Genomic DNA, 24,090 nt, shown 5'->3' on the forward strand with positions numbered 1-24,090 from the left:
TAAACATGATTGGAATGACTAGCCTCCATGCTTGCATTGCAAATCCTTTTTTTTTAGCTCCAGGAAGCAAGAATTACCTCAACAGAATTCTCATTTTTGCAGAACAGCAGCTCTAAATGTAGTCCAATTGTAAAAGCATTTAAATTAGTAGTAATGCAAGGGCCTTATAATAGCCACCAAGTTGATGAAAAAGACATTTAACTTAAGATAGCAATACATGTGGAAAAGGATAACAACGGAAAATATGAGGATCCACAAAAGGGACTTCACCCTTCCAACAAAATCCAGATATCATTATCTTCCAAAGTCATGATGTGAACACTGCATTGTACTTAAATCTAAGAAAGATCAGTAATATATTAGCAACAGAAAGACAAGTTTTCTCGACTAGCTGCTTCCTTTCATCACTGTGCTTCCCACCCCAGCAGCCTTTTAACAGGATAAAAGAAACAGTTCAATCAGTTTCAAGTAGGCTAATCCAGTGCTTCTTGTTGTGAAGTTCTGATCAATGTTAGGCAAGTTTGTGGAGCTCTTTGAGGTGTTTCGGGGGATCTATCAGTTGTGTTAATTTTCTACACTTATGGAACAGAAACTTACAAATACATACTTGCAAGCAAAAATCCCCAAACGTTAAAATTCATGCTTTTCAACCCTTTAATTGTTCTTACAGCCCCATCATTATCTAAAACTGTCAGTTAATTTTCATGGCTTCTGTGCAGGCCAGCTGCGGAAAAAATTTCCAAAACTTTGTAGCGGCCTAGGAACGTCCCTCCTTCTTCTGGCACTTGACTTTCCTGCCAAAACAATCACATGACTAGGAGAAGGGACGTTCTCTCTATGCCACCACGAAGAGAGGATATTCATTGCTGTTCTGTGTTTTTCCTCACCTCATTCTTGAAGCTGAGGATACTTGTTTCTCTCATCAGTAGCCTTCTAGTGACAAATAAAATACATTTAAAGAAGACATGTTTCTGGATTTCCACTTTGTATAGCTCAAGAGGAGGCTCCTCAGGATTGTGCCAACTGTGACTGTAAAATGGCACTGATAAATGCCTATTCTATTTGCTCTATCTGCCTGGGGGATCACACAGCAGAGCTGCAGTCTGCCCCTGAAGGCATGATTGGATAGAGCTGGACCCAAAGAGCTCTTTTGCAGAAGCTTTGGCTGCACGCTAGCCTGAAGGGATCTTCTCCTTGCATGGCTGGATGGAATTGCTTCCTGACAGAGCCTCGGATTCAAAATGGCTCTTGTCTAAGGTTTTGGTTGCAGCCTGCCTGACCGAAATATACTGTATGAGGGAAAGGCTCTCTCCCCCTCTTTCTGTCTCTCCAATGTCTAAAGCTTATCGGAGAAGATTGGGGGCGTGGACTAACACACACTCCTCCTGTCAGCTCTGAAGTCTTCTGGCCCCTTCCAAACATGCAGAATAGTGCACTTTCAATCCACTTTGCAGCTGGATTTTACTGTGCAAAATAGCAAAATCCACTTGCGAACAATTGTGAAAGTGGATTGAATGTGCATTATTCGGCATGTGCGGGAGGGGCCTCTGTCAGCGCCAACAAGCTGCTTGACTGAAATTCTCCTCCCTCCTCCCTGGGAGAGTGTCATTGGTGGTTCCCGTCCAGGTTCTAAACAGGGCTGACCCTGCTTGGCTTCTGAGATGTGATGAGATCCATCTAGCCTGGGCCATTTCAAATCAAGGCCAAGATCATTTAATTATGTGTATTATAATCTTTAAACTTTGCTTGGTTGTCTTATTCATAGACCTCTCTACCTTTGCTGCAGAGTCCCAGAGCCATTAGCAGAAACCCAACTTCGCTTCTATTTGGGAATATGTCTTGACTTTCCTGCGATTGTAGCAGTTTAAATAGGAATAAAAGCAATTAGCAAGAAAATGCAGGAAGCCAGACGACGGTGGTATGGCCATGTCATGAGAAGAGAACCAACATCAGTAGCTCAAAAAGCACTACATTTGAAGACAGCAGGACGACGACCACGTGGATGGCCAAAAAAAAGATGGATCAACGAAGACATGTGTGCTGCCATCAACGAAGACATGCGTGCTGCCAACCTCAGCCCTGCAGATGCACAAAACAGAGACCTGTGGAAACGACAGCCACAGTGCTAACCCCTCCACTGGGAAAACAGCCTAGAAAGAAGATTGTAGCAGTTTAAAAACAATGGGACAATGGCCCTCATTGCTATATTTCAAAGTCCTGCAATCTAACTAGGAAATTGTCATCAGCCCACCCGCTTCTCCTGCCAGGCTAATTGATAGAACTGTGCCAATCTACAGTTGTCAAGGGACCTGCTGCAATTCCATTCCAAGTCAAAAATATAATCACAAACCAGGCCTGAGAAAAGACTGAAAGTCACCAAGGGAAAGCACTGGACAGTGTGTGTCATCTCCATTATTTATAATAACAGAGTAAACCAAACATGGCAATTGCAGGCAAAATAGCTAGTAGTGAAGTAATCAGTGATTTACCGCATGAGAAGGATGAAATGGCCTGCTTGTGCTGGGCACTTGAGTTCAAGGGTGCTTTCTAACATGTACAGTGGTGGCTATATTGGGTCATAGGCTAACTTTGCATGTGTAGTTTTTACACTGACAGTCCCCAGATTTTCCACAAATATAATTATGAAGTATTTTTAGAATTAGCATGGCCCCTTCAAGCAGAGTTCTATGCATGTTAACTAAGTGCTTTTGCATGTGTATTCGTGTTTGGCAGCATCATTGAATCAAAAATAACTGTAGGTTTCAAAAATCTGCAGGGCTTTCCATTTAGTGGCTTTGTACATCACTGAGAAGAAACAGAAAAGGTGTGATTTGACTCATGTCTTAAGAAGCTGTGTGCAATAGAAAGTATCAGTCATATAATGATTGCAGAAGACCATATTGCAGCAAAAAGTAGTCAGTTATTTATGCACCCATTTCTTCTTCCCAGTCCTCCATGTACAATCATAATTGGAATCTTCCAAAGCTGGTTTCTCATGTAAGTGAATGTTAAGGCTTCATTTTCATGAAACATCTTAGGTTTGTAAACTACAACCAGACTTTTTAAAAAACAAATATGTGTCTGGGTGCTGACTACTAAACAGACCACTAGATGGTAGTATTTGAATATTTTTTCCCTGCTTCACGGTCTCCTTGCCTGTATTTCTCCTTTGGATCCCCCCCCCCACCCCGCCCAATTCATTCTCTGTCATTTCAATAGGAAAGGCATTTCAGGCCATAACTTACCCAATTCAACTGGGATGCAAGTCTTACTCCAGAGTCAAGGGAACCTATCCATGTCTTGAAAGCAATTAAAATTCTCAGTAGCACAACAAACAGAATCAGACTTTAGTAAACCAAGAAAGCAAATACTGGACACAAATGACATATAACAAAGAGACTTATATAGGTGGTGTCCATGAACATCTAAACAAACCAAAGTGCTCCTTTTTGTGCCTTGGTACTTGAAGGGTAGGATGATCATTTATTGATTTATTTTTTAAAAAGTTTTGGATGCCACCTTTTGACCCAAGTAGGATCATCCAAATAGGGTTTGAACATAAGCAGCAGGCAGAAAGAAAAACACTGTAAAACATGAAATGAAGTGCAGAAAGATACACAAGGAAGCAGGGTTTAGCTGCCATTTGGTGCATACTGTGTAACTCAATTGATTCATAAATATTTGCCATGTACCTGTTATCTTCCTCTTTCCCTGTACTCTGGAACCATAAAACAGGCAGCAAAGTACCAGAACAGTGAGATTTGACTCTTATTGACAGTTAAGACTTACTCAGACTGCAAAATTAATTAGAATAGAATGTTCCATTTTGGACTTTATTACTCAATGTCCACTAACCTTACTTATTCCAGCATAACTTTCAGAAAGTCTAATTTTTGCTGCTATAGTCCAACACAGAGCAGTATCTAGCTGGGCCTCTCAAGCAAAAGCAAGAACTTTCCCATGCAAGATAAGACAATAGAAGTTTTAACATTATGCAGAAGTAGGATCATCCATTTTTGAATGGACAGAGGATAGCTATCTTCATTACATCACATACTTGATTAGCCTCTGGGTTTATGGACTGTTGCATGATAGCCTTCATTCACCTTTTGAAGTCAGTCAATGTAGAGCTAAGACCATTCCCTTTCACCCCCCCTCCAGTTCCACTAATTATTGTTCTATATTTCAGTATGCCCTGCATTTCACCTCTCCTCAATTCCATGGTAACTGAGGGAATATCTTCCTTCATTTCATGTTGATTACTCTAGATGTGCATCTATGTTAGCCTATAGCAGTAAAATAAAACAGGAACCTGGTGGCATCTTTAGACCAAAAAAAAATCTGTTTCAGCCTAAGCCATCACAGCTCATTTTAGCAGCTACATGAAGTATTCATCTACTAGGCCGTTATATTTATACTGAAAGCAGCAAACAGAGGTGGTGGCAGAGAGAACAGATGTTACAGACTGAGACTAGTCAAAGAGAATGGCAGTAAAATAGAATGGAAACTCTTTTGCTTGGCTCCTGTTGTAAACTATTGTTTCTTTGCAATACCCCTCCCCCCACACAAAGACACACACTTCCTTCCTGTTTGCAGCTTTTAGTATAAATGTTCTTGCCTCATCCATAAACCCTTCATGTATCTGATGAAGTGATCCTCCATCAATTTTAGTCACAATCACAGTTATTCACTTATTACATATGAGGGAATATTTGTGAAAAATTGTTGCAATATATTTTGGCACTTAAATACTATCTTATTGTCATTAATCATTCAAGTGATTGTACAATCACATAATGCATTTGTTGGAGGGGAGAAAAGAGAGCAAAACAAATGAAAGCTGTAGCAAACTGAGCACCCACAATGCTCTGCCCAAAAGTAGAGCTCCAAATGTCAGACAAATACAGACGTGGACTTTCAAAAGCACCCCTTCTCACATAGCTCATACATGCACCTCCATGGAATACCTAAATCAACTTTATTCACAATCACAGTTATCCAATTGTCACACTGGATGAAATAAGTCTCTTTTATATAAACAGAACACAAAACCTTTCTTCTGTTTAAATCAAGCAATTAAAAGATAATTTTTTCATTTGAAACATTGAACCACATGAATTACTCTGGATCTTACATGTGAACACAGAGAAAAATGAAATTCAAATTCTTCTATGCTAATGGTCCTCTCCCATTTGAAGGGCCTTCCTTTGCAGCTTCTGCTAGCCTCCTAAAATTTGGTCCTCAACACATTTATCAACACCCTAAAGCTCAGTAGAAGGGAAATGAAGGACCCATCTTGATCCATCAGTGAGTGTCATCCTGAGCCAAAATATGTGCTACTGGAGGAAAAGGAAAGGAGGAAATAGTACTGATTGAACACTGAAAAATGCTTTAGCTAAAGACACTTGAGCTGTGGTGGATACCGACAAATCCCGGCCCGCTTTCTTGACCGGGTTAGCTAATCTGTGATGGCAGTTCAGCTAATCTGTGATGACTGGTGGATCTGAGCTTGTATCTTGCAATTCTATCTGACAAGTTTACTTTCACAAAGAAAGCCACATTCCACCACTAATATGAAGGTATTTATATTGTCTTCTATTACCAATTTCCCACTCCCATGGTCCTGAAATGTGGGTTTGGGTTATCTATAATGCCACAGGGTCTGTAGGAACAAACTGTGAAAATCCTCTGCCTCACTGCATGATCCCTGGTTCTCCCTCTCACTAATTCAGACACCACAAGCTAATTAATTAGTTCATTTTTTCAATTGACATTTTCTTCCACTCCTCCTAAGAAACTCAGGACAAAGTATATGGTCAACCCTCCCCTCCCCCATTTTGTCCTTACAACAACCAGGGAGAAACTTGTCCCAGGCTGTCCAGTGGCCATTGTGGCTCAGTGGGGATTAGAACTTCAGTCTCCCAGGTCTCTTTTGCAACCAGATCCAAATAAACCAACTACAGTATGGGTTTGCCCAGCTAACAGTGATGACAAACTGGGAGACAAGCAATGATGTGCAATCTTGGTTCATAAGGGAAGAATAAGCTCTGTTGTTTCTAGGAAGTGCAAAGTTCTTTCCAGACTCATTCATGTAGCAACATGGTTCAAGTAACCTGTAGGCTGGTCCCTGCTCTGTCCTCCTGAACACTTGCACAGTTTCTTCACCCTACCCATTTTGGGTTTCTGGAGTCAATTTTTTGTTGTTCAAAGGCTTGACTATTTACCAGCCAACGCAAAATCTTTCCTTCACTATTTTCAGGAGCCTATCTCTTGTGTACTTCAGTGACACAAGTAATTTATGCCCTTGATTTGGTTCATTACAAACATGCAGTTATTTGGCTCATCCCTTTTATTAGGTGTTATTGGCTGTTGTTGGGAAGGAAGGAAATATTTTTGGTTTTTTACCTGAAATATTTCACTTTTTAGCAAACAATAATAGCTGGTCAGTTCAACTGCCAACAACTTGGTAGGCTGAAGGCCACCACCACTTGCTACATAATGGTAATGACTTAATTGTGTACATTTGTCCTTGCAGACAAGTGCTCAGGTACTGGATGGAGGTTCCTTAAACTGACTTGGGTTGATAAAGCCGTTGGTTGCCATCCCCATTAGTTAGGGGAAATACAACTTTAAGTCCATGCCCCTGTCTGTCAGACAGGAGATTTAGGTTGCCAGTTTTGACTACACCAGTTCAGTGAAGAGGTGCATGTACTCCACAAGTTGATGTGAATTTTAGAATCTGAGCCAGCTAATCAGACTTTCAAGAAAAAACAGCATTTTCACCTGGTAGGATGTTCAGATATTCTGTTCTTATTACAGTTACTACTGTATGTGTGTCTCCTCTAGTAATGATGTCCAAAGGGGTTTTAATAAATGTATTTTCTAGCAAATATCTCCTCTGGCAGAAATATTTTTCTTCATGCACAATAGCAGCATCAACTATATACAACATTTTAACTATGAAAAACATAATTCTTACACAGGCTCAGGTCGCTGGTTTTCCATGGAACATTATCCAAGAAAAAAACCTGGGATGAAACTCCCCAAAACACTTTTTCTTATTAAAATACATTATAGAAACATGTAAATACCAAATGGTAACAATTTGATGAGGCCAGGGGATGTTCTTTGTGCTGGAAACCTCAGATTATGTAATTCCATTATCTCTACCTCTAAAATATTGCATTGCTTCTTCCCATTTCCCCCCTGTGGATATGTCACAATCAAAATGTATAAAAGGTAAGAGATTATTTGAATTGCCATAGTTTCTTTCTCCACTGACATCCTAGACCAATATCTGGCCACTTGATGCTTGATCACTGATTGTGTCCCCAGGTTACCTATCTATGTATTTGGAGCCCAAAGCCCAGCATGTATATCACAGGCCATTCAAGGCTTCTGTGACTGCCAGATACCCCATTGATTTATTAGGGCGGAAAAACTGTTCCAAGTGGAGAAGTTACATATTCTTTCACAACTGCAGACAGCTCACTGAATCAGGATGAACATGTGTTGCAGAAAAATTCTGGCAGTACCATCCCTACATCTTCTCCAAATAATTTACAATACTTTTATGAAGTTACCATTACTCTCCCACCCTCCACAAATACCTATGTTGTTTAGCAGCTAGTAGTTTTTATCCTGTCACTAGCCTCCATGAAATGAGTTATTCAGAAGTAAGTCCCACTGATTTTTGTAGGGTTTATTCTCCAGTAAGTGTGCACAGAGCTGCAACCCAAGGTTGTGATTCTCATATCAACTTACTCCCCTCAACTTTTATAGGACATCATGAAGAGAAAAAGTGTACTCCTCAGATCCATACATTGGTATTACTGTGATGACCTGAACAGGAGTGTAACCTTGCTAGATCCAGGTTCAGATGATTTTAAGATGCTGGAGTAGGAAAGGTTTTCGAGGTGAGTGGTACAAGTTAATTCTCAAGGTCCTACTTGCCAATGGATATGGCAAGATGGATTCCTGTCCCATCTACACCTGGTCTTCTTAGGGACAGGCACAGGCTTGGGTGCTGGTTCTCTCTTAAACATGTTTTATTGCATACTCTTGATGTCACAGGTACCAGCTACATGCTATGGATGAGATGCAAAGTTATTAAAAAATCAGAGTGCAGTTAGCAAGTACAGATGGGCATATCTCAGTCAAAGGAAGATTCCTTTGGGCTGTTGCGGACTTTTTCTGAGTCAAGCCCAGTGTGAACTCTTAGGTTCCCGTTTCTGGATTATAATGGGCCCACCTATAAGTCTTCTTCATGCAAGTGTTACTTCAACAAGTCACCAGCTCAGATGTTCTCTTGAACTGTGTCCCAACAGCTTGCACAATCTGTATTATATTGGTAGATGCCTACCGGCATAATAATTACAAACAAATGCCTGAAATGCCTGTGCACTTTGTCTTCCAGCATGTAATGAACTGGTCACATACAATGCTGGGTTGTATCCAGACTCAAACTTCCACTATCAGGAGTAGGCTGCCACACATACACCCTACCCCTCTGCCTCTCATGCTGATCCTAAGGATTCCCTGTTTTCCAGGAGTAGCATTTTGAGGTCAGTGGGCTGCAGTGGGAAGGAGAGAATGCAAGAAAGTTCAGTGGAAAAATTAATCTAGATCCAACCATGCACAATTGCATTCACAGAAATATTCCAGAATCTGAATGCAACCTATGGCAGTGAATGCTTCTTACTACTAGGACTGGGAGTCAAAATGGGCAAGCTTGTAACATGCACAGGCAGGCATGCGAGTAGACCCAAACAGATGTATTTTTCGTGAAGAGATTGGCAGCAGAAGGGGAAAATATCAAGAGGAGGCAGGTCTCTTACCAGCTTCACTGCCTGCCTTAACATTGGATTCCTGAGTCTCAGAGCAAAACTGAAAGATGCAGCTGCAAGTGTCTGAAAAAGGAAAGAATTCTGGTTTCTTCAGGACAACCTCTTTGGTGAGCCTGGAAAACCAAGCATGCAGATCAGCACTACTCTAACCTGGATGTGCTGGAAGAAACCAGTGCTGACTGCAGCAATTCATGTATTTGGAGGATTGGAACTGGGAAGTTCAGTCCAATTCAGGAGGCAGGATCAGTTATCTGACTGGAAATACCTCAGTCCCTCTATTTCTGTCTAAGAACAAGCTCAAAGTCTTTTTGCCCATGGGTAGGATTGCTACACTGCATTCTCAGTGCAGTCACTTTGGAGAGGGGGTAAAAGTCCCACTACTACTAACCCCCTTCCCCTGATAGTCCCCTCTCTATGTCTGTGTACTAATTAACTGCAACTACAGCTTAGCATCAAACTCAACCCAAAAATTCTCCTCTCCTCAAACACACTGAGTTTGGTTGTGGATTTCTCCCGACCATGATGGTCTGTGGCATTTCAAATGTGGCAAATCCATTTAGAGTTAAGTAGTGATGAAGCTGCAGGTCCTGGTTTAGCCTAAGGAAGGAGAGAAAATAGTGTGCCAGTGAAGAATGAGGCATTGTGCTTGTCCATCCCGGCATAATATGCTGTAGCAGGCACTGAATGAAAACACCAAGAATGCAGTCACACCAGACATATTCACAGCAGTGGAAGCAAAAGAAGCCAGGACGATGGTTCTTCACATGATGGGAAGAGTGCCTTCAGAATCCTTCATTAAACCAAGCAAGCACAAAAAAGCAACAAAAATCCCCACTTTCAGTTCCAGTCTCTCTCTCTCTCTCTCTCTCTCTCTCTCTCTCTCTCTCTCTCTCTCTCTCTCTCTCTCTCTCTCTCTCTCTCTGTAGCTAAATACATCAAATTCTGTGTTACACATTCACTTTGGCCAGAAGTTCTTAAATTACTAGCAATTTTCCTTCCTTTCTAAGTTGAGGCAGATGTCCAATGGCTTGCTGAAAAGCCTCTGTGCACCTTTGTCCTTATGGCTTCTAATGAGCTCCATGATTTTAGAAAGCAGGTGTGAAAGGAACTCCTTTGGCCTTTGAATCCAGCCCCTGATGCCGTTTTCAAGAAAGGTGGTGGAGGAGGAGAGAAAAAGAGGCAACAGAACAGAATCCAAGGATGAAGGGACTGGTGATATGTGCAGGAATAAAACCAGCTGCTACCAAGGGAGGGGTGGGGAGGGGAGTTGCAGACTGGAAAGGGAGGAAAGGGAGTACATGTGGAAAGTAGAATGGGAAGGTTGTAAAATAACAGCCCCCTCCCCATGCCATCAGCAGCACCGTGCAGAAAATATAGCCAAAGGCAGCATACAATTGATATGTATGTGGGGAGAGTGGTCCAGTTGCCATTGATGGCTGTTGAGGAAACAGTTAACCACTGCTCTAGCCACACCAGATGGCTGGAAACTGAGGAAGAACATTTCCAGGTGGGGCTTTCCTGTTCCCCAAAGTGATTTTAGTGTTCAAATGATATTTTTCGTTTCCATTGTATTGGTCTTCCAAACTGGCTATAATACCATGCCCAAGCATAATATGACTATTTTGCAACCATCCCTTGTTTGCTTCTTGTAGCATCCAAAAAGAGGGAAAGGGGGGAGGTGCAGGGAAAGAAGGGGGCATGACATCCATCCTTTCTTGGTGGCTATACATCTCAGGGCTGGCAGTGACTCTTTGCTAGGTAACTGAGAAGGAAGAAACTGAGGTTTGCCCACATGCAGCAAAGTTCAGAATGCATGACATGTGTGAGAACAGGGGAAACAGACTGCTAGATTAACCCTTTCCCACCTACCCTCACTCAATGTCATAAAGCAGATCTCCCCAGCCCCTACCCTTTATGACATGCTTTTCTAGGTGCTACGATAGGTCTTGATGATGTCCTTGATGGCACGTCTACAGATTGGACAACACGCATTGGCCATCTTCTTGAGTTTGAGCCCACATGTATAGCACAGGCACATATGTCCACAGGAGTAAATCACGGTGTCTACCATGTTCTCATAGCAGATAGTGCACTCGTCATTCCAGGACCCTGAGACGGAAGGGGACAGAGGGGATTCTGGCATGCTGACTGGAGAGTTGGGAGCAGTGCCTGAAATATAAGAGATGCTGTTATTCATTTATCAACCCAATCCTGCAACATGTAGCAAAAGGTGGAAATTCCCTGACATTACTTTGTGGTGGAACTCTACAATACATTGATCTGATGTACTGTCAGTAGCAAAGTTCTGGACTAAATAGATCCCATTAAGGCAAGGTTTGTTAATATCTATCCTGTCCTTCCAAAAAAAACCCACGCCTGGTTCCTAGGCTTAAACATAATTTTCTACTGTACCGTACATTCAAAAGCAAAACCCTTAATATCTTTACAGAACATCTGCTTGTGTCTTTCCAAAAGGATCACTTTTCCTGTAATTCCATGAGCACAATCTCTGCTCAGATTTATGAATTTTGATTTGGCTGCTTTGAAAACCACACAACTACAAATTTTGTTTGCCACTGTGATTTCAGATTTTGGAAATTATCAAGAGAAACTTCTGGTCCTTACACTCTGCAGGAGATGATTAACTGTTTCACACAAAGATTTTTTTAAAGAAAGGGAAAGAGTTTAGGATGGTTCCTTTCCAGACTGTTGTCCTGAAACTGGAAAGGGTTGTAAAGCTGAACAGTCCTTACTTACCGCCAGTTGAGCTGCCAAGCGGGCCAGAACCACAAGCACTCAGAATAGGATCAGAAACTCCGCTGCAGAGGATGGAGGGTGAGTTTGGAGATGAAGTGGGTGAGCTTGATACAGATGGGCCCAGCCGCTCAGCAGTGAGAGTGGAACCTGCACAAGAGAGGGAAACTCGGAGTTTTACTGGAATGGGTCCAGACATTTCCTGACAAGCCAACCTGCTGCTGCATGCTTGACAACATGGATAGCATCCTCATACTCAAATGGGGAAAGTGCATGGAGTGACAAGAGAAATTCTGGTCTGCTGAGGTTTAAGTCCCAGGATTATTTCAGAACAAGAAAATATTGATGGCTGCATTTATCCCACCTACCCCTACTGATGAATAACTAATGCGCCTTCCTGAATATTTGACCAAGGAAAAGATTATTGACTCTGAGCAGGGAGTCAACTGATTTCCTGAACATCTTTATATAAATCTGGTCTCATGAGGACAGAAGCTGCTACTAGTCATAAGAGAGCTTTTTCCAAAGTTAGAATTGGAAAGTGAAAGTTGATAGTCATTAACCAAGGATGAAAAATCCACAGTTGTTTTTTTTAAAAAAAATCCTGGGACTCATAGTCATATTGTACTCCCAATCAAAACATTAATCAATTACACATCATATTTCTGTTGGCTGACATCCACTTATTTTGGTATTTTTGGAATCTATCACACTTGCTTAAGCTTGCTTTTAAGGAAACCAAACACAATAGACCCAATCACTGGACAAGCAGTGCAAGTAACTTAGCATATTTTCAGCGGGGAAGTGTACAAGTTGTTCTTACACTCAGAGCTTATGAGATAGAGGTGCCAGGCTTAATCCTACAAAGGTTCCTACCCTCTTAGCAGTAGCAGAAAAGGAAAATTATAGTGTATACTAGTTCTCGTATCTCTTAGCCATATGCTGGAAAAAGTCACACTAGGTGAAATTCTCCCTTGTATACATTTCCTAAAGGTACACGAACTCTCTCAGGATCAGGACTTGGTAGTCCTAGATACAAAACAGAAAGCAAGAGTAACATCCAATCTGTGGAAGCACTCCAGAGTACTTGAAAGCTCACACCCTCTTACATGTTATTTGGTTGGTCCTAGATCAGGGGTCTGCCAGGGGCTGATGGTAATTGTAGTCCATGAACATCTGGAGAGCCACAGGTTGCAGATTCCTGTCCTAGATGGACCAGGCTAGCCTGATCTCATCAGATCTCAGAAACTAAGCAGTGTTGTCCCTCTTCAATACTTGGATGGGAGACTACCAAGGAATACCAGGGCCACTATGCAGAGGAAAGCAATGGTAAACCACCTCTTAATCTCTCACTTTGAAAACCCTACCAGGTTGCCATATGTCAGCTATGATCTGACAGCACTTCACACACACACATACAATTGAGAACCTATTTAGAACGTCAACATTAGTTGGATTAAGGTGTCATCAGGCATTCTCCAGATTACAGTGATCACTTCAGAGAGTAGATTCTATGGAATTACATCCCTACTGAACACCTTCTCCTCCCTAAACTCTGCCCTCCACAGGCACAACCCCCAAAGCTCTAGGAATTTTACAAGCCAAAGTTGGCAACCATACTTGGGTTAAAGATGACTTCTGAGTTGGTCTTCTGAGCACCATACCATGTTTGAACATTTTAGATATTCAAATATAAAGAGTCATCTCACATTCCTTCCAGGCTGGCTGATATGGCATAAGTGATTTGGGAGTGTTTCGGAGTATATACAATATCTGTTAATTTAATAAACTTGCCAATATTTGTAAATTAGAATTTTATTCAAGAAAACAAAAGTGATGATGACTATTGATGACACAGTTTTGGTTATCTTTGTTCCCATTATTAATGAACGACCACTACATCCTTGGTTTGAACTTCTGTTATATGCCTTGTTCTCATTTCAAGCTGATCTTCCCATGCATCTATAGTAGACAAAAGGAAGACATATAACGGATGCTGTATAAACTGCATGCAGGACTTCCCATTTCAAAAGTGTTCAGTTAATAGAACTCTGAGGTCAGGATCAAACTAGAAAAGACATCATCTCCAAATTTACCCCATTTTGGGAGTCTGGCAGCACCTTTTAAGTTCTGGTTGGGATTACTGCATTGCAGGAGAAGAGGCCTCTGCCTTTCCCCCTGCACTGTTTTCCTGATATGAAATGGCACTAGAGGGCTTTATTTGGTGACACATACTGTGACACCCTTCTGGGTAAAAAAAATGGCATGTGAGGAATGCAAGAGCCACTCCCCCGCCCCTCTGGTCCTAAACAGACTCAGGTCCTAAACAGACGATCCTAAACAGATTTGGGGCACCATGAGACTCTGAAAAAGAATTCCAATATTCTAAAAAAAATGGAGGCATGTCTCCTGGGAAATGCAAGGACAGCGTCTTGTCTAGCTGACTCCCAGAGAGGACCTAAAATGTACTGTGTTGTACTTCATGTCTACATATGCCTAATGAATTATTGAGTACTAGCGGGGCCCAGCCACGCGTTGCTGTGGCTTATTGTGGTGAAATGGAAAAGGAACAGTAGCAGCAAATCAATTGCAGAGGCCAGAAGTACGTGCTCATGCAAACACGCAGCCTGATACTGTGCAATGTCATTGATGTGTGTGGCCGCATTCCTGGGGGGGGATGGAAAGGCACCCCTCCCACACATCTAGGCTGGCTGGTCATGATCCTTTACCTGGGAGTAAGTTTGGTTGGTGGCAATGGGTGTCGCTTCTGAGGAAACCCTCTGAGGGGCGCGACGCAGCCATTCAAAATATGTCACAGTTGCTGTAGCAAGCTTACTCCTGAGTAATGCATGCCTGGTTTTCTGAACTGTAACCACAGTATTCAGGGAGTCTAGGGTGCCTGGCCCCTCCCTCCCATCCCTTGCATGTCGCCCCTCACTCTCTTCCCTCCCTCACGTCTCTTCCCTTGCATGCCACCCCTCCCCCTCTTTCCCTTCCCTTTCCCTCCGCTAGGGTGGGTGGGTCATATCAAGATGCTGGGCCCCCTGCCTCCCCTTCCTTGCATGCCACGCCTCACTCTGTCTCCTCTCTCACTTCTCTTCCCTTGCATGCCTCCCACTCTGTCCCTTTCCTCTCCCTCCCTCCCTCTCCCTCCCTTCCCTCTCCCTCGTGTGTATGTGTTTCACTTCCACTCGAGTTACTGCCTATGCACTGTTTCCACTGCTCATATCTGGCCATCTGAGTGAACATTCTAAGCAGCACGAACATTCTAAGGGTGACAGTTACACACAGGCAGTTACACACAGTTACACACTGCATGTCCTTCACCATGGAGCACCAGGAAAAAGGCGTTTTACCTGGGCCAGGTGTGAAATTTCAGGTATGTGAACATCTAAAAACACTCTCACCTGGCTGACTATAGTGGCCGGGAATTTTCAGAGGAATTGGCCCAGCAGTTACTGAGCTATATTATCATCAACAAAAACACTGTTAGCTTTATATATATATAGATAATAGAATTATAGTCCGTGATTGTCCACGTTATAGCAAACAGCAAAAAAGGGGCCAGGCCAACTACATTTATTTTACTTTGTGTGCAGTAGCCTTTGTGTTTGTGTCTTATAGCCTCTCCTTCTGCCCAACCAGGACCTCCAAGGCAACTAACATTACAAGCAGAGCTTGATAAAACACACTATGAGACCAATTAAAACTAAGTAAAACACAAAACCAGCAATTACAACATAAGGCAGGAAAAGAGTGATAATTGAGGGAACATCAGACAAAAGAAAAAAGTATTCACCTGCTGGTGGAAGAACACCTGCTGGCCCAGTACCCACAACAGTCCCATGTGTTCACTGTATGAGTGGGAAGCAAGGTTGCCCGTTCCGGGTTAAGAAATATCTGGAGATTTTGGGGTGGCGCCTGAGGACAGGGCTAGGGGAGGGACCTCAGCTGGGTATAATGACATACAGTCCAGCTTCCAAAGAAGCCATTTTCTCCAGGTAAACTGATTTTGGTCATCTAGAGATGAGTTGTAATAGCAGAAGATCTCCAGGTGCTACTTGGAGATTGGCAACCCTAGTGGGAAGGGAGAGTGAATATGAGTGCATAGATGTGTGTGTATGTTTCAAGCTGTATGTTGGAGTTTGTTCCCTTGAAATAAACTTCATAACAATGTATCTGGAACTTTCCAACATGAGAAACTGTATATTGCTGTACCAGCTAAGACAACAAGTTAATTTTGATTATGCAGACTGGGGAGACAAGTTAATAAAATGAGTCATGCTTCCAATTGTCAAGATCATTGAGAACAACATTCAGAGAAAATGCAGCTGTTACTAATACGTTGTTCCTCAATGTCAAATATTGGCTAATCACAGCAGTTCTGGGCTATTTTATTCTGGCAACGGTGCAGTTCAGCTTTTGTAGTTTGTGTGCAAACAGATTACTATCGGTTCAATAATGGGGAAGAAGGGGAAAAATGATAGCCTCTAGCTCAAAAATTGGGAGGCCTGGCAACTCCCAAACAAGCTCTTAGCAGTTTGTTTTCCTCTGAAGGCAAGCATTGATCTATGTTAGATAATAATCATTTCCATGAATCCTCCTTTACTAACTCAACTGAAAGAAACAAAACACAGAAAGAAAACTGTCCTCATCCTTGCAACTGCCCAATATGGTTTGATTCATGTAATTTTAATGTCAACAATCAGCAGGGGAGAGAGTTTATTTAAAATGAGGAATCTTCTGTTTCTTTTGGCCAACAGCAACTAGACTGGGAGGGCCATAGTCCTGTGGTGCATAAAGAAGGTCACAGATTTAGTCCTTGACATCTCTGACTGCCAGCTGGCATCTCTACCTCTGCTCCTTAAGTATAGGTCCCTGGTCCATATTGACAAGATGGTGGAAGATCTGCATGATAAAATCTTCCCAGCATCTTAATAAGTGTAATTATAAGCTGTGCAGGGCTAAATTCAGACTGGAGTCATGCAGAGATAAGAGAAGGTTGGGGTTAATATTTCCATCTGTGCAGTTTTGCCAGTCTAAATCAGGATCCTCAAAATGTTGAACCCCTTTAAAGAAAAAAAGACTGACAAACGGAGGTACCTGTCCTTTTGTATTTAAAGAGCTAACAAGAGTATAGTGATCTGTCCTGATTCATGAAAACATGGACATGTGTATAGGCTAAATCCACACATACGTATACACAGGATTTTAATCAACCCTTGTAGTTGTAATTGATCCTCACATTCTTCCCCTATTCACCCCTCTGTCCATCTCCCTCACTTCCCATTGTTCTTAATTTTGGGTTACATTGTTCTTAATCTCGGGTAATATTTCAAACTGTAAGTTTGTATTCCGGGTACTACGGTCCAATCCACAGAGGGTCACCTTCACCTGAATGAGGCACTTTTGCCCCTAGAAGGATCAGGTGAGAAATAGAGGTCCTCATGGTCCATAGAGGCAAAGGTGGCAGCTGGGGCTGGGGCGGAAGCCTACCAATGCAAAATTTCCACCAACATATATCCAGTCAGAGACTACTGGGCATGCACCTTGGCCAAGCAATCATCCAAACCACCCTTTATCTGCAAGTCATCCAGTACAACAGTGGGTGTCACCTTAAAAGTCAGTTTTTTAAAAAATTCTGGCATCTACTGGATGCTAGGTTTTAATTTATCTCTTTTAATAATTGTATTTTTTAATTTCCTAAACTGCCTCAAACCGGTTTCTATCGAGTTGGAAGAAAAATGTTCTAAATAAATAAATCACAATTCACTTCGTCACCTAGCAGATGTATTGGTTGTGAGCACTCAGCTGGCAATCCTGTGTTGTGATGGACTAAATATACATGTGAGTGCTATGAAGAAATAAGATTGTAAACAACAGGCTCAAAATGTACAAGCTGAGAAATGATCATAAAATAGAATAGAGAAGATTCACAATAGCAATAATAGGTGAAAAGTGTCAGTTTCCAAGTTTTGTTAAGCCCATCAACACCTGCAGTGGCTACAGAAGAGCCATCACAAAAACATTACATCCCTTAGAATTTCAGGTGCTAACTAGTTAAGCAAAATTGAAGAGATTACACTATGGCTAATCTCAAAATGGTCTCTGTATTTTTCTTGATTGCACGTGAATTTTATGTAACTACATTATACCCTGTACATTCTGCCTTTCACTGACCTTGTCACCCACAATTTCTTTCCTTCATAACTTCACATATATATTTTCCTCCAAGCAAGAGGTAGCTTGTACATCTGAAGAAGTAGGTTCTAGATTACAAAAGCTGTTGCAAAAATAAAAGTGTTGCCTTAAAAATAACACAAGAAACCTGTTTATTTTTCACTGCAACAGACTAATGCAGCTACCCCCCTGGAATTGGAGCAGTGGAATGGTATGACCCCTTAGTGCGGTGGGTGGCCTTTCAGGTATGTACACAGGAGCCCAGTCACACTGAGCCTGGCTTCCATAATCCACTCTGGGGTTTTGACAGAGGAAATATGTCATTCTAGGCTCTGTCAAAACTTTGCCAAGTGGGACTGGACAGTTCCATCCATTCCTATAGAAGACTGAACAGTCAGTCTGCAGTGTTGCCACCCCCTTCTGCATCTGGTTTATTGCTTGAAGATACCATGAGATTCTCTTGTTCACTTCAGAACCTATCCTTTACCCCCTCCCACCATTAATGTATTGGGGTGGTCTACAAAAGTTCTCTGTTTACCCTAGTGACAGTTAGAATGTTCTGGAAGCTGCCCCTTCCTCCCCTCAGATGAAGAGAATTGTACTGTGTATTGTAAACACCCTAGCAAGGGAACAGACCTCATCACAGTTAATATACACACAACAAAGAGAGAGACATTAAACAGCAGCCAAGAAGTGTACAAAACAAAAGCCTTCCTCCCTGTCATATGTTTGGCCTAAATGAGACTCCATCATCAGAGAACAGTATTGCTTATATCTCTGTGGATGAAAACCTACATACTTTGCTACAGCTTAGGCATTCTAGTGATGTTTCCTACTATAAATATGTAAAGTTTGGAGGGCTAACACACATATCCAAATATGCAGCAACAATGCCCTGAGAAAGTCTAATTTTTGACCTCAACCTATCCAGAGAATCCAGGATGAAGCACTAAAGTATTATGCTTTTCTTTCTTTCTTTCTTTCTTTCTTTCTTTCTTTCTTTCTTTCTTTCTTTCTTTCTTTCTTTCTTTCTTTCTTTCTTTCTTTCCCTTCCCTCCCTCCCTCCCTCCCTCCATCAAGTCACATCTGATGTTGGGTTTTTAGTCAAAAGATATTCAGAGGTGGCTTGCCATTGCCTGCCTCTGTGTCAAGACCCTAGTATTCCTTGGTAGTCTCCCATCCAAATACTTGCCAGAGTCAACCTGCTTGCTTTCTGAAATTTGACAAGATCAGACTAGCCTAGGGCTATCAAAATCAAGGTATATTGTTCTAAGTACCCTTTAACAGGACAGAAACAACCAGAGTGGGGTAGGTACACCTCCCAGTAATACTGATTTCCAAGGTCACATGGAAAGTACCACAGTTCCTTCCCACCCCAGGACAACATTAAGCACAACATTATAATTGATAGAAGTCAGTACTTGGATAGGAGACTGCTGAGCATAACTGGGGTTACTACACAGAGGAAGGCAATGACAAATGGCCTCTGTTCATCTTATGCCTAGAACACCCCTTGGAAGGGGTTCTTGGGAGTTGGTTGTCACTTGATGGCACATTCTCCCTCTATATAACCAAGTGGCAAAGGGAGGAGACATACTGGCTTTGTCCTCATCCTCAGTGTCTTGCCAGCTTCAGTACACATGAAGAAAAGTTCACCTGTCCTAGCCTGGCATGTATGGGACAAGGAGGAGGCAGGAACAGTTGGCCAAAATGTGCCTCCCCCACATAACCTGTGAAAGTGGCACCTGGGTCATCTGTCCCCTCTGTGTCCCCCTAGATGTACCACTGAATATCAATGAGGTTTGCTATTTTGACATTTTGTATCACAAATCAACTACAAATCAACAACTACTAGATAATCTCCTAAAATTAACAAAGACAATCACCCAAGCAGGAAAGGATTAGGAATCAACTGAAATATTTTGACAAACCCACTCAGTTTCTCCATGAAGCTGAGGGTAAATAAGAAAAAATGAATCATTTGTTTAGCTACTCAAAACATGTAAATATTTTCCAGTGCAACATGGTAGCATAACTGGGTGAGAGAAGAGTGGAGATTTTTAGAAAGTGTTCTGAAAACTGAAAAATAGAATATTTTGGCATCTACTTTTTTTCAAAATAAAGCCAAATGAACTTTTGTTGTTTTAAATTGTTTTAGTGTTGATGGACACCGCCCTGAGCCTTTGGGGAGGGCGGTATATAAATATAATAAACAAACAAACAAACAAACTTGTTCTAATAAAAGTTCTGATCAACAGAAACAATTTAAGACTAACCACCCATCATCCTTTTTCATTCCCAGAGTAAAATTAATTCCATTTTGCTGTCCTAAATCTTTAATGATAGATTTCATTGCTGTAATCCAGATGTGTCAAATACAAATAAGAAGACTGCTATTCTACAGTCACATACACACAGTTCTAGGTAGACCACAATGAATGTACAATACAAGAAGGGAAATCAAATAGCATTAAAATCTTTCCAGACATGTTCTGTGCACTTTTGAAACTTGCTCCATATTTTGTTGGAAGAACAAACCTGGGTGTTATCAGAAAGTTTAGTCTATTCTGTCACTCTTGCAAGTAGCCAGAAAAAAAAATTCATTCCAGCATTCATGCAAGGGAAAGGAAAGGTTTATTTGTCCTGATGAGCACATCATAATTTAGAGAGAATGGCAAATCATCCAGTATCCAGTTTAACATAGGCATGCAAAGGTCTGATAACAGCTAATATATCACTTACTACTAACATTTCATTTCATCCGGAGCTGTTTTAATATTCTAACAAAGAAAACTATTAATTTCCATTCTCTCAGAATATAAATGTTGTGTGCAACTTGAGAGGCATTTCGCAATACCTTCACATTGATAAAAACACCCAGAAGTCATCCCATTTTAACAGTCATGCCCATCTTCCTGCACTTCCTTCCCCCTCCCCATCTGAGGTGACAGTGCAAGGGGTTCCGCAAGGCTGCTCGTACAGGGGTTCTGAAATCAGTCGTAAGACTGGGTAGGATGCAGGAATTTTACCCAGTAGGCTCCTGGGCTTACAGAACCGACCGTGGTTCAGCAGATCCTGGGTTCAATTCCCAGTGTCTCCAGTTAAGTGGATCAAAAATTAGGTGATGTGAAAAACCTCCATTGGCAGCTACTGCCACTCAGAGTAAAAGATACTGAGCTTAACAGACCAACCGCCTGGCTAAGTACAGGGCAGTTTCATGTGTTCAAACTGTTACCATGTTCCCCCTCCCCTATATCAGGTTCACTCAGCTGCATAACAAGGGTAGGACAAGCCACGGTACTTGCCCTGGGCACCACATGTTCATGGGTTCCCTGGGCCTGGCTGTCCCTTTGTGAAGATAGAAAAGCAGGGCTGCCACATGATTCCCCACTGGAGGGCTGATCCCTTTAAGACAGACACCATTGGAGTTGCAAAGACACCACTTCCCTGGGCTCAGGGGCTCCTATGGGACACTTGGGCTCTGCTACCTGCTGTACCTCCTTGTCTTGCGTTTGCCCCTGCTGCCTGTTGCCTCTCTACCAGGATTAGAGGCTTTTACGGGAAGCTCAGGCTATGCCCTGCCTCCACCAGCTGCCTCGCCTCCTCCTATTTTAAATACCTCCACTTGCTTTCTGCACTTCTTCAGAGGCACTGCAATGTCCAGTTCTTCCATGTTTTTGGAGCTCTGGTATGGTGATGAAGCCCTAGGCTCTGCCATTCACCCCTCCCCCCACCCTCCTGATATCAGTGTCAGGGAATGTCTCTCAGCGACACTTGCAACCTGGTTGGGGCTGTGGTGGGCGGTATGGGCAGTTGGGTGTGGTGGAGATGAGTCTTAAAGCCCTTCATGAGTACATCCTTCTTCAAGTACAACACCCTTTGTCATGAAGCAGTGGCAGCCAAAGTCAGGTGAATTACATGCAGAGGACAAGGTCAAGAGGGGATCAGGGTACAGGAAGAGCTGTGCATAAATGGAGAGTCTGGCTGGCGTACGAGGATGTGCGAGAAGGGGGAATCCCTTCCTCCCTTGTGAGAGGTTGCATGCAGAGGGAGACCAGAGTGGGTGACTGGGCAAAAGAAATGGTGAGTGTAGTGGAAGAGAGGGCACCAAAGTGGGTGTTCAAATTGTGCAGAAAAGAACATAGTGAAAGGAAGGGGGCAAGAAGGTGGGGAGGAGCCTCTTCTCCTAAGCAGATGGCCCTTTTGAGTTCCCCTCATTTCTCTGCAGTGGCTACAGCTACAAATGAAACTTCCCCAACCTTACTGCTGTTTTGAAACAATAGGTCCTATCAGCTAAATATACATATATATATGAATGACTGATTCAATGCACGGGTCTTCCACACTGCATGGGGGGAAATTTGTATTCCCATAGTTGTCATTGAACAATGGCCAGAGGTGTATTTGCACAAGATGGTGCCTGGGGCAATCACAGACATTGCACCTACCCCCACATGCAACACCCACCCATGTCTAGAGCATCCTATTAAAAGCAGTGTACTTTTACTTGCTATCATGCATTGACAGTATTCATAAGTGACATCCCAAGACGAAAAGGCATCCTTAGTATGAGTTGTGAAAACACCTTCAGGAAGAAAGGCTAGCACTAGACAAGGTGTCCCCAAAGCCTGTTCAAAGCATAATTTTCATCCCAGGCACAAGACAAATTACATTCATTTAAATGATGCTAAAATAGAAGATCCACTCATGGCACTATGTAACATCAGAGCACAGCCCTTTAGCAACCGAAGATTAAGTCCCTTTGGTCACTGCTTACAAATTCACAGTACTAATGTATGCCTAATTGCAAGGCAAAATAAATTTCAAAAAACAATTTAAGCCTGATGGAAGGTCTCACATAATATTTAATACAGCTAATGTTTTCCCAGAATGTGCTGAAAGCATCTAAAATATGCATTTCACCATGTAGCAGAAACCCCAAAGATACTGTTTCCAAACAGATTTCTGCTCAAACAATAAAGTGCTGTCTGCCCTGAGGTTTGCTGAACACTTTAGACAGTGAAATGCCTCAGAACACTGGCCTGATAAATTTCTGTCTCTTTAATAAGTCTGTTTTCCTTAGAACAGAATTAAAAACATGGCTCATGAAACCCAGAGGCCACCATAGAGCCATCACTAGTTAAAAGAAGAGACTTGGCATATTTTTTTGGAGTCATGAATGGTGTTTGCCATTCCAGATTGTCTTGCAAAGACTTCATTTTAAACAACTAATTAACAGAATTTTCCTAAGACAGCATAATTATTGCAATCTGGAAGAAGGTTGGGTTTTTTAAAAGGACAAGGTGATGAGCACAGCTGTGCTTAAGTCACCTTTTAATCCTTCCTCATATCATTGACTAATATTGCAATGATGAATCCTGGACATGCAGGAGACTCTGCTGTGCACCCACTGGCTCAGGGTTCGTGGTCATGCTCAAAAGGGTCCCCTCTCCTGCCAGACCTCCCACCTGCCTCCCTATTCCCCCAGCCACCTTCCCACTGGCCTAAGCACAAACCTCAGCCCAGCAGAGAAGCAGCTCCAGGACATGCTCCTGCCGGGCCACCCCATTCTTAAAGCCATCCCACTGCCCCCCACCCTTCGCTAGGACCCATTGCATATCACCCACAAAGGGCTTTGCTGCTAGTGATTAAATAAAAGAACCTCTGTTATTGAGATACCCCAGAATTATGCCGGGATGAGTGCATTCCATGCTTCTCCCCTGTAGATCAGTCCTCCAATCTGGTGAACAATTTTACTTCTTCTATTTCCAAAAAATCTCTTTAGAGAAATGGAGCTGACACTAGAAGGCGATTTACTCCCTCCTGCATGAGTTATTTCGTCAGTCCCCTTTGTTCTACAATCTTTAAAATGTTTACTTTGAATGCTCTGCACTGTACATTTCCCTTAATTAAAAAAACCGAAACAGAGCACAAGTTATTGCTTTACCTTGCAGCCATATTATCAGAAAACAGCAAAGATGCTTCATACCAACCATGATATAAGGGTTAGGGATACTTCAGTGTGTGCTGGTGCTGGTAGGGCTGCCAGGCCACAGCACCAAATCTCCAGGAGGAATTGGGGGCAGGGCCTGGTGTGCCAGCATCACACTGGTGTGCCTATGTCATATCTGTTTGTAACTAGAAGTGACATGAGGACATTCTGGCATTTCAAAAAACTCTCTATGGTTCCACCCTATGTCACTTCCTTTTTGACTAGAAGGGATGTAAGCACATTGGTGTAATGCTGTCAAACATTTGTTGCCTCCATTCCTTCCTGCCAGTGCCCAAGGCACCAGTGGGCTACAAGAGG

At 42.4% G+C, this 24,090-nt stretch overlaps 1 protein-coding gene across 3 annotated transcripts in view; it reads right to left on the minus strand.

Annotated features, from left to right (window-relative positions):
- Positions 1-3,400: 3,400 nt before the first annotated feature.
- Positions 3,401-24,090, minus strand: part of NEURL1 (neuralized E3 ubiquitin protein ligase 1) — a 166,617-nt gene continuing 145,927 nt past the window's right edge. For all 3 annotated transcript variants that reach the window (XM_048505269.1, XM_048505268.1, XM_048505270.1), the window contains exons 5-6: positions 11,604-11,750; positions 3,401-11,015 (exon numbers count right to left, since the gene is read on the minus strand). In XM_048505269.1, coding sequence (XP_048361226.1) covers positions 10,774-11,015; positions 11,604-11,750 — 389 coding nt within the window. In that variant the 3' untranslated portion in view covers positions 3,401-10,773. The remainder of the gene's footprint in view (positions 11,016-11,603; positions 11,751-24,090) is intronic.

This window comes from Sphaerodactylus townsendi, linkage group LG08, assembly GCF_021028975.2.
Source record: "Sphaerodactylus townsendi isolate TG3544 linkage group LG08, MPM_Stown_v2.3, whole genome shotgun sequence".
In the NCBI taxonomy this organism is placed as follows: Eukaryota; Metazoa; Chordata; class Lepidosauria; order Squamata; family Sphaerodactylidae; genus Sphaerodactylus; species Sphaerodactylus townsendi.